The sequence below is a fragment of the Bison bison genome, unplaced genomic scaffold, assembly GCF_000754665.1.
Source record: "Bison bison bison isolate TAMUID 2011002044 unplaced genomic scaffold, Bison_UMD1.0 scf7180017864108, whole genome shotgun sequence".
NCBI classification, from domain to species: domain Eukaryota; kingdom Metazoa; phylum Chordata; class Mammalia; order Artiodactyla; family Bovidae; genus Bison; species Bison bison.
This window is the reverse complement of record NW_011494680.1, coordinates 999,433-1,010,433: the sequence shown is the minus strand read 5'-3', so window position 1 is coordinate 1,010,433 and position 11,001 is coordinate 999,433. Positions and strand designations below refer to the sequence as shown.

Sequence of the window (11,001 nt, the reverse complement as noted above, 5' to 3'; positions counted from 1 at the left end):
GCTGCTGCCCCTGGCTGAGCGCGAGCATGTGTCCCGGGCGCTGTGCATCCACACCGGCCGCGAGCTGCGCTGCAAGGTACGCACCCGGGGGGCCGGGACCTGGCGGAGGTCGCGGGTGAGGGGGGACACGGTGGCAGGCAAAAGTGTTTGAGGTCTCGTCCGCCAGCGCCCGGGCGCCGAAGGTGCCGCCAGCGTTTGGGCTTGGGGCAAGGCGGTTAAGTATGTTTGAGCCCGGGAAGGCAGCATTTGACCAGGATCTCCTTACTGGGAATTGTGAGGTTCGGATGGAGTGGGATAATTCGAACTCGGCGGTCAAGAGGAAGTGCGGTGCTTAATTGCTTTATATCTATTAGATATTATTTCCTTAGCGCCCAGTTTAGTGCGTGGCGCTCCATATAAGTTGTGGAATTGAAATGGATTCCAGGGCCATGCCATTCTCCTTTTCTCATTCTCCTCGGTCCCCCCGCCCCTCGTTCTGGAAGGGCGCCCTACAGTGGGTGCCTGCTTGGAGCTTGGAGTAGCTGGCAGCTCTCTCGCCGGGGCTGCGAGGCACCCGGGCTTAGTTGTGGGTGGTCAGGGGCGGGAGGTCCGTGTCGGGCGCAGGTGTTGGGGATTCCGGCTGGAACCCGCGCTAGAACCGGAACCCTGTCTTCCCCAGAGAGCAGTCTGGCGCGGGGGGTCTTCCAGCCAGGGCGGGGGGATTTGGCCGGAATGGAAGTGTTGGAAAGCCCGCGCCTGCTAGGAAACCCTCGCTTCCATTCATGTCTTGATTTTCCGGCCGGCGATTTTCCTTTGAACATAAGGGATGCCATCCAATTGTAGGTACAACTGGAAACAGGATTCCCCGCGCTCTCCTCCTGGGCCAGTAGACGCAGAACATTCCCACAGTCCATCTACCTTTTGCGAGCTGGACACCCCGGTCTCAGACATTTCTGATAATCCTCTGGGCCCCTCCTTTTCACCTGAAAGATAGGTTCACCCCTCAGTTAAAGTCTCTCGGGTTTTCTGCAACTCACCTGACCCCCCAACTTCCCTGGGCTCGCTGCTGCCATCTACTGGCCGACCCGAACGAAACTTCAAATGCATGATCAAGCCCAGTTTTAAAGGGGGGAAATTCTTTTCTTCTGGGTCGCTGGGGCTAAGAGCTCTTTTGGGAGGAGTATGAGTGTGGGCTGGGGGTGGGAGGAGGGGGGCAGCGGAGAGATTTCTTCGAGCTGGTGACAGAGCAGCCAGGCCTCAGAAGTGGGGTGGGTCTGGTCATTGTGCAACCCCTTCCAGTTCCTCTGAGCAGATAATAGCCGAATCCAGATGGTGACAATCCGTGTGTCACCGTTTCCAGTTGAGTCTAGGATATGAGTAACCGGACTAAACAAAAGGCCCTTAAAGAGACCAGTCAGCTTCTTAGAGGAGATGCTACTGGTGTCCTGGGTGAAGGTGGGGGTGGGAATTGGTGGGGGGTAGGGAGATAAATAAACAAATGAATCCCCCCTGCCCCCAGGATCCTGTATCCCTCCTGTGGGAATGTTACCTCAAGACTGCTTATACCTGAGTCAGCCCAGGCAGGTTGCTTAGGGCTGTGTTGACAGACTTGGAGTCATTTGTTCCTTCCCGGTAATGACAGAGCTGCGTGTTCTCCAGCCCCTTGCTTCCACTTGGAAGCTGCATAGTCACCACCTTCTGTGCCCTTCCTGGTCTGCAGGAGGTCATGCCTTTCCAGGGACGACTGCTGCAGACACCAGAGGGACCTCTGTCAGCCCCTTGGCACCCGCCGGCGAGCAAGGGCCACAGAGGGTGGGGACTTCGGGGCTTAGCTCTCTGGAGCTTGTGGAAGGCCATACAGAGAAACCATCCATATGGTGGCTCTTTGAATATTTGCTAGCCCAGAGCCCTAGATGCTTCTGGTTTGGGGGTGTTAGGGGTAGCTGCGACTGCATAAAGTGGGGTTGAAGAGCTAATGGGGGTGTGTGCGTGCATGCTAAGTCGCTTCAGCTTCATGTCCGGCTCTTTGCAATCCCCTGGACTGTAGCCTGCCAGGCTCCTCTGTCCATGGGATTTCCCAGGCAAGACTACTGGAGCGGGTTGCCTTGTCCTCTTCCAGGGGATCTTCCTGACCCAGAGATAGACCCCCATCACTTATGTCTCCTGCGTTGACAGGCAGGTTCTTTACCATTAGTGCCACCTGGGAAGTCCCAGACTGAGAATTGCAGCCCAGCTGCTGGAAGGCAGTCTCTGCTTCTCTAGCCTCCTAAGCGGGTCCACTTCTCTCTGCAGGTGTTTCCCATTAAACACTACCAGGACAAAATCCGGCCTTACATCCAGCTGCCATCACATAGGAACATCACGGGCATCGTGGAGGTGATCCTTGGGGAAACAAAGGCCTACGTCTTCTTTGAGAGGGACTTTGGGGACATGCACTCCTACGTGCGCAGCCGGAAGAGGTTGCGGGAAGAGGAGGCCGCCCGGCTCTTCAAGCAGATTGTCTCTGCCGTCGCCCACTGCCACCAGTCAGCCATTGTGCTGGGGGACCTGAAGCTTAGGAAGTTTGTCTTCTCCACCGAAGAGAGGTGAGCGGCCTCCACAGCCTCTCCTGTGCCTTTTGGAACTGAAACGAGGCTGCAGGTTGAGCAGTTAGGGGTGGTGCATTGGTTGAGAACAACATCAAGGGCTCAGTTGTCCCAGAGTTAGTCTTGAGAAGTCCTCTCTCCTAAAGAGCCAATGCCACAGCTGGGTTTCCTGCACCCTCGTGAATGTGGCCTGGGGACACCTTGGTGCATTTGTGGGATATCACGTGAGGATAGGTTACCCTCCCCACTTCCACCCTGGGATCAGGTTTATTCCCCATTGTTGTCAGAAAGGTCAGTTCTTCTCCGGTACAAATGTCAGCCTGCCCTTCACAGCATCGATTCCTAGAGGACATTTTAAAATCCTTGTTTATACTGAGTGCCTTTTTTTTTTTGGTACCTAGGAAGTGTCACAGAACTGGTCAGACTGTCCTATTTGCAGAAACCTCTCCTTTACTTCACCCCACACTTCTGTTCTGTGTCATGCTTGGCCCCCAATATTTTCTCCACTTTGTCCAGTGACTTTTTAGGCATTTTGTTTGGATACATCTTCAGAAAATAGCCACTGTTGAATAAGAAATGGCAGCTGGATGGAATTGGTTGCTAAATATAGATCATGGCTTACCTCATAAAAGAACAAGATGAGCCTGAGAAGACAATAATGAGACATTAAGATTCAGAGTTGAGGTTTCAGACAAGAGAATTCAGGAAGCCAAAGGAGATAAACCTTACCTGGTTTTAGGAGGTGGGCCGCATCCCTTGTGGAAAGATTAAGAGCAATCCCACTGTCCAGTTGCACAGGTGGGTGTGCACTCTCCTACTGTAGCTGTTCATGCGGGGCTCACCCACCTGTGCCATTTTAGCCTTAACTCCCGATCCTATGAAAATGTACAAGGTTGTTGAGTTGCCAGAAAACCTGGCTTTGTATCTGACCTTGCAAGAGTTATTGGAACATACTGATTAGCAAAGAAAAGCAAAGTGTTGGCAATGAAGAAGTTTCCAGTTCCTGGAACACTCTCCTTTGATATGGTGATGTATTTTCTGAAACATGCCTTACACACCTCCTTGCTTACTTTTGAAATCCACCATTGCACAGGCGAATGTCATGTGCGTGGAGTTTGGCAACCCGAGGGTTAAGCAATGGCAGGCTGACGCTAGCCCTGTAAGCAGCACAGGTGCAGGGTTTTAGTACTACAGGAACCAATCAGCGGCAGACGGTGTGGGTTGAGTCATATTTTCCGTTTACAGAACCAATGGGTATTTTACATAACGACGGGGGAGGTCAGGCTGAGGACATACTGAAGTTAGCACATGTATACTACACTCCAGGGAACAGGAAGGCAGGAAGGAAAAAAAAAAAAAAACAACTAGACCTTTAAGAGGAAAAGGAATTGACCCAGTAGCCTGTACCAAATATTTGCGTCCTTCTCAACCAATGATTTACTGAAACAGAGCTAGTTCAGAGAAACTTAGCTGGGGGGACACAGTGGCCACCAGATATTGGAGGCTCCCCGCGTGGCTCTGGGCTTTGGGGGAGCCCAGGAGGCTTGAGTGGCTGGATCTGAATAGGGAGGCACCTGCAGCTTCACCTGAGAGCCTTGACTGAAGATGTTTCAGATTAGTTGTTACCTGAACAGATGAATCCCTGTCTGGGTAAACGAGCTCAGGTGGTGCTATACCATCCTAGGGTGTGTGTGTGTTTGTGTATTTGTGCGTGTGTGCATGTGTACACGTACATGGGCATTTTAGGCGTCCTGCATCTTTCAAACCCACCAGCCGCTTTCTTTGTCTTCTTGTCCTGGCATTCTTTGCAATTAAATATCCCAATACACGTAATTAACATTCCTCGTACTTTTCCTGAGTTGAGGCCATTGTGGGCTTGGGCTCAGGTGGACAGAACTCTCTCTCTCTGTGTATATCAATGTGAGCAGGAGTGCTGACAATCCGTGTGCAATATCAGTGACCTTGGGCTCCAGGTTCTGTAATGTTCTGTATTGCCAAGCATCGGTCCTAGTGACCCTGGCAGTCAGTGGCACGATAAGAGATAAGATCGGCTTATAGGATGCTCCGGCTCTCCCTAAAGCAGTAGGATAAGCTGTTCTTCCCTGATAGCTTTTGGAGAAATGTCAGCATTCTCCTGACACAGGCTCCCACAACTGCAATGTGCACTTAGTAAATTGTGTAACCCCTATTAGGATATCTCTTCTAAGCTCTAGCATCATGAATAGTATCTGGGGCTTTGCATCATACCCTCCACCCCAGGTGCTCTCTCAATACTTTGCTAATTTTTATTGCAGTTTGTATTGGTTTGTGAAATCCGGAGTCCTCCTGGGTAGGTTGCAAGGTAATGCTTACTGGATGAAGGGGTAACTGGCATTCCTTGGGCCTTTGCGTTGAGTGCCTGTGGACCCTATTATTGGGAAGGAAAGCCTTGTTTTTCATAGCAGCTGGATCTGGAAGTAATGGCTTGTTTCATGTCTTCTACAGAACCCAGCTCAGACTGGAAAGTCTTGAAGATACACACATAATCAAGGGAGAAGATGATGCTTTGTCAGACAAACACGGCTGCCCAGCCTATGTGAGCCCTGAGATTCTGAACACCACGGGGACCTACTCCGGAAAGGCAGCGGACGTTTGGAGCCTTGGGGTGATGCTCTACACCCTTTTGGTGGGGCGCTACCCCTTCCATGACTCAGACCCCAGTGCCCTTTTCTCCAAAATCCGACGTGGACAGTTCTGCATTCCTGACCACATTTCTCCCAAAGCCAGGTGCCTCATTCGCAGCCTCCTGAGACGGGAGCCTTCAGAGAGACTCACTGCCCCAGAGATCTTACTCCATCCCTGGTTTGAGTCCGTCTTGGAACCTGGGTACATCGACTCAGAAGTAGGAACTTCCGACCAGATTGTTCCAGAGTACCAGGAGGACAGTGACATCAGTTCCTTCTTCTGCTAATCCCCAAACCTCAGAAACCTCATAATTCTCACACATGGCATTTTCCATTTCTAAAGATGGACAGGCCTTTCGGCGTGAGGCCAACCAGACAGGTGATGGCGTGGAGACTGTGGCTGCTGAATTCAGCATGGCGCCCCTTCTTTCTCATCTTCCAGATGCGTGACTGAGGATGTGAGCAGCGTACTCTCTGATTGGCTGCCCTACAGAGTTGTTTTCCTCAGTGAACCTTCGCCAACTATCCCTTTGTTGGATTTGGGGGTTCCGCCTCTTTTCTGGGTGGCACGGAGTATGAATATCCTGCAGCGTGTGATGGAGTGAAATGAACATTCTAAAGGGAGAGGAAGTGAATCACACAATGGCATTTTAGGCAATAACTATATTTTTAACAGGGTGACAAATTACCTGGGCCAATAAACCTGCCATCTTCAAACTGGTCTTTGGTAGCCAGGCTTTCGCTACCCCCAGCTTCTCTGATTGGAAAATTGTTTTTTTCTGGTTTGGTTTAACACTCGCCCTCTCTTCATGTTTTTGGAGCAGACTGTTTCAGGGGCATAGGAGCCTGCCTGAACCATGAACCCAGAATCATCTCTCCTCTGTGTCCTGCCAAGACCCCATTTGCACTAATGCCTTCTTTCTGACCTTGAAATGAGCCCCTTCCCCTTTCACTATAAAAGCACTTACCAGCTAACGGTGGAAGAGTATCACAAAAGATTCAGGCTCCTGGCTGTTTCAGAACTCTGAGCTCAGACAGAGAGACTGGAGACTTTTAAAAAGAATTTGAGCACTTGGAAACCATTAGCTGTTTTGGTTCCCCCCAAATATGTTAGCATTTATCCTTTCCTTTTTTCCCCCCAAGACCATCTCAGGGTGGAGCATTTTGTCTAGGAGGAGAAAGATAAGAAGACTCCTCTCTCCCAAGAGCAAATTTCTGTGCTTCAGAGAAAGTAAATTTTGGATAGTCTTAGACAGCTCTCAGACTAACTTCCAGAATTAGTCTTTAACCACCCCCATGGGTCTGGTCTGCAGTTTTGCATGACAGGTTGTTAATATTTCATCTGTGGTGTGGTTTATGAATGCATCTGTTTCATCGGTATCTGGAGTGAAATAGCAAGCCCCAAATCTTTAAGGTTGGAAGGGACTTTAAAAGTCATCTAGTCCAACTTCTTTCCTTTCTCTACCACCTCCCAATGTAGAAATCGCCTCCCCGCCCCCGACCCCCCAAATTCTTTCACAGGTGGGACTCCAACCTCTGTTTGAATGCTTCCAGAGATGGGAACTCACTACCTACGGAAGATAGAACTTAACAGAGATTTGCCACTTGCATTAAAAAAACAGATGAAATATCAGTAAATGTCTCAGACAGTACTGAAATCAGGTGGTTAAACGGGTGAACCAAACATACTGTATTTGAGAAATGGCACAAAAACAGGCAGTCACCTTTAAGGGCTACGCCTTAGGCAAACTACTAACATGCATTGTGAGAATACCGTGTATACCTCACGCACTGTGTACTCTGTACATACGTCCTACCTTTTCTACATTTGTTGTTGTTTTCACTCTGACACTTGTTCTGTCGTCTGTGTCTGTCTGAATAACCTGCGTGTCTAAGACCACGTGAAATGTGAATGATCATTGGCAATATTACCTTGACAGAATCATGGGACTTGGAGAAGGAGGACAGAGACCTCTGTCGCACTAACGCTCTCGTGGTTGCTTGAATGTTGTATCTGTGATACATGACCCGGCTAAGGACTCTGGGTTTGCTGGGGCTTCGAAACACTAGACCCTTCCTGTACATGTGTATATATGTTGAGATGGCCGTTTCCGACTTGTAGAGAGATTTTAATAAATCTGGTTTCGTAAATAGGTGCAGTGACTTTCTTTGGAGTCCAATCCACCGTTACCTGGTGTAGGTTCACGCTGTGGATGCAAAGGTCGCTGGCTTCGGGCCTGGAATCCCAATGGGGAGATGAAGAAGTAAACAGCTGATGATTATATATGACCTTTGACAAAGCTGAACCCATTCACTTTTTCCATTGAAGTAGACAAATTCATTTTGATGGGTGAGACCAATTTGGTGAATCAGGCTGATGAGGGCTATGGGTTGAATTTAAGAGCTGAGAAACATTTGAAGAGGCGCATACATGAAAAAGTCTTGAGTTGTAAGAATCCCTCTGGCTTAAGGTCTTTCACAGACCCTTGAGAATTTGATGAAAACTGTGGACACCTCTCAGAAAAACGTCCATGTGTATCCAACAGAACTCTGTTGTAATTTCAGAGGTCCACATCCATCCCTGAGTGTATCACAGGGCCTCCTGTTGAGAGCCAAACTCCACCCTTCCCTCCCCCATTAGACTTAATTAAAATCATTAGTTGAGGCCCCCCCCCTTTTTTTTCTGTAAATGTAAAAGTGGAACTAATAGGAGGAAAGCTAAAAGCAACATTATTTTGAATCACAAATACAGAAATTGAAATTGATTAGGTATAAAACTTCACTGTGACAACAAAATCTATTCTAAATGAAGTCAGCATCCAGAGTGATTTTTAAAAAGTTTGTAAAGTGTAACACATACACAGAAAAAATAGAAGTGTGTGGCTCTGAATTTTCACAAACCAAACATACTGGTCTAACCTGAAGTCAGGTCAAGAAAAAAGAAACATGGCTAGGACCCCAGAATCTCCCTCCTCCCCCTTTCAGTCCCACCTGACACGCCCTCCAGGGGATACCACCATGAAAATGAACGTGTTAGTCACTCAGTTACGTCTGACTCTGCAGCCCCATGGACAGTAGCCCACCAGGCTCCTCTGTCCATGGGATTCTCCAGGTAAGAATACTGCAGTGAGTAGCCATTCCCTTCTCTGGGGGAATCTTCCTAACCCAGGGATTGAACCTGGGTCCCCTGCATTGCAGGTGGATTCTCACCGTCTGAGCCATCAGGGAAGCTATGGGACAGAAATTTAATTCCAGATTCTAATGGTAAAAGTTAGAATAAGGATTAAGCCATCCGCTCTGGGCTTAAATGAAAAGGCAAACAGAAATTACAGATGACACAATTGCCCTTTTCTAGGTCTCGGGCTGAGATCACCCAGGAAAGCAGACCTATGACACCAAAGTTGCAACTCAGGCCTCATGACCCAGGAACTTGAGAAATGGAAAAAGCACGAAGCAAAGAATAGGCAAATGCCTGAGTAGTTAAAAAAAAGGAAGCTGGGAGTTGAGCTAGGGTCATCCCGTGAATAAGATCCTCAAACCCCAAAGTTCGTGGATCCTCAGGACATACAGTGCAACTTCTCCCTGCCCTGAGGAACCCAGGCAAGGGTCAGCACGACTCCTTGGGCACACAGAAGGCTAACACTTTGGACTTCACCAAGCTTTTTAATCTAAGGATTTCAAAACACTTTGCAAGCAATTAAGGTTACAACACCTCTTTGTACTGTTGTTACATGAACCAAGTAGAGGGAAATATGGGTCAGGATTGGCTGGGATGACATGTGATGCCACAAATCCATAAATTTAATCTCTTCAAAGATGGAAACAAATCTGGGGCAATCACAGCCAGTTATCAATACATTACAGAAGATTGGAAGGAGAGTGTGCCACACACTGGTTAAAAAGCTGATTGCTTTTATTTTCCCTTACATCCTCAACGTAAATCACTCAAGTGACATTTCAGTAACTGTTTATTCATATCATACTAGAAGCTTCACTCTTTTTCTCCCCTGTTCCTTCTCCCTCTCCCTCTCCTCTCTCTTTCTCTCTCCCCTTTGATAGTCACAGCAGCCAAGTGAAACAGGCAAGTCAAATAATATTTGCTCCATTTTACAGATGAGAAAACAGTCTCAAGTGTCTTTCAGCAGCTGCTTAGGAGTAAACAGCTAAGGGCTGGGACCTGATCTTGGTCTTTGTACTTACTCCTTGTCTAATGTTGTGACTATGTCTGCACATGGCCGTTTAACTTCTTCTGGTAAGAATGACGATTGGTGAAGATGGTTCAAGACAAATGCTGAGACTTCAGCCCCATCAGAGTCTTCAAGACAACTCAGCATATCAGTTATAAAGGTGAGAGCATTACTGAAGATGAGAGATCCATTATTCAAAAAAAAAAAAAAATGGTCTCCTACCATGTGCCAGGCACTGTGGTAGATCGTTGGGAAACATGTGACCAAGACGCAGTCCTTGCCCCCCGAATAGAAAACTCCATGAAGTCAGGGACTGTGACTGTCTTCATCTCCCTGGCTTCTAGCACTCAGCTCAATGTCTATCACAAAAAGGTGTCCAATGGCAACATGGATGGATGAATGAGTGGGTGGGTGGATGAATGAGTGGGTGAGTGGATGAGTGGGTGGGTGAGTGAGTGGGTGGATGGGTGGGTGATTGGTGGCTGGGTAGGTCATTGGATGGATGAGTGGGTGAGTGGGTGAGTAGATAGGTGAGTGGGTAGGTGATTGGATGGATGAGTGGGAGATGGGTGGGTGGGGATGGACTGGATGAGTGGGTGGGTGGTGGATGGGTGGGTGATGGGTGGCTGGGTGGGTCGTTGGATGGATGAGTGGGTGAGTAGATGGGTGAGTGGGTATGTGAGTGGATGGATGAGTGGGAGGTGGGTGGGTGGGTGAGTGGACTGGATGAGTGGGTGAGTGAGTAGGTGGCTGGGTGGGTGAGTGAGTGGGTGGGTGGGTGGATGAGGGGATGGATGAGTGGGAGGTGGGTGGGTGGGAGAGTGGATCATTGGGTGGGTCAGCGAATGGATGGGTGTGTGGATGAGTGAGTGGAGGCATGTCCTCCAGCAACTCAGAGCCTATTGGGCCTCCGAGTCAGAGAGCCAAGAACACAGAAGCAGGAATCTTGTGATTGGGGTCTCTTCCTAGTTCTGAAGCCCTTTCACTATATGACCTTCAACAAGCAGATCTGCAACTCTCATTCTCATTTGCTCATCTTTAAATAGGAGCAAGCTCCGGGAGCTGCTAATGGACAGGGAAGTCTGGTGTGCTGCAGTCCATGTGATCACAAAGAGTCAAAGGGTCAGACATGACTGAGCTATTGAACTGACTGAAATAGGAGTGATGCTCTTTGATTTCTTCAGCCCCTCCAGCTGCTCTTCTGTAAAAACAGACTGATTCTGTGATTCTGTGAAAACAGGCCCCTAAGACAATCTTCGTCAGAGGGATCACCAGGATAGCTTTAGGCTTCCTTTTAAAACTAGGCACAGGCATCGTGAAATTAGGATGAAAATTTCATTCTGGATGAGAAAAGACATTGTAGCAATGAAGATTATGGAAATGGTTTTTCAACATAACTTTGGCTGGGGGAGGGAGGGTAATTTGATTAACCATCGTCCTTCTCTCTCAAAAAAAAAAACAAAAACAAAAGAAACAGAAGGAATTTTATCACCGGCCCCTGGGAACCGCCCACATTAGAGTTCAGTGGATTCTTTGAAGATCCTGGTAGCAGTCAATGACTTAGTGGTTCCTAGCAGAGGTAGGAGA

At 48.6% G+C, this 11,001-nt stretch overlaps 1 protein-coding gene across 1 annotated transcript in view; it reads left to right on the top strand.

Annotated features, from left to right (window-relative positions):
• The window catches only part of TRIB1 (tribbles pseudokinase 1), an 8,324-nt gene extending 942 nt beyond the window's left edge, over positions 1–7,382 (top strand). Inside the window, exons 2-4 of the mRNA XM_010839002.1 lie at positions 2–76; positions 2,272–2,564; positions 5,049–7,382. Coding sequence (XP_010837304.1) covers positions 2–76; positions 2,272–2,564; positions 5,049–5,514 — 834 coding nt within the window. The 3' untranslated portion in view covers positions 5,515–7,382. The remainder of the gene's footprint in view (position 1; positions 77–2,271; positions 2,565–5,048) is intronic.
• The last annotated feature ends 3,619 nt before the right edge of the window (positions 7,383–11,001 follow it).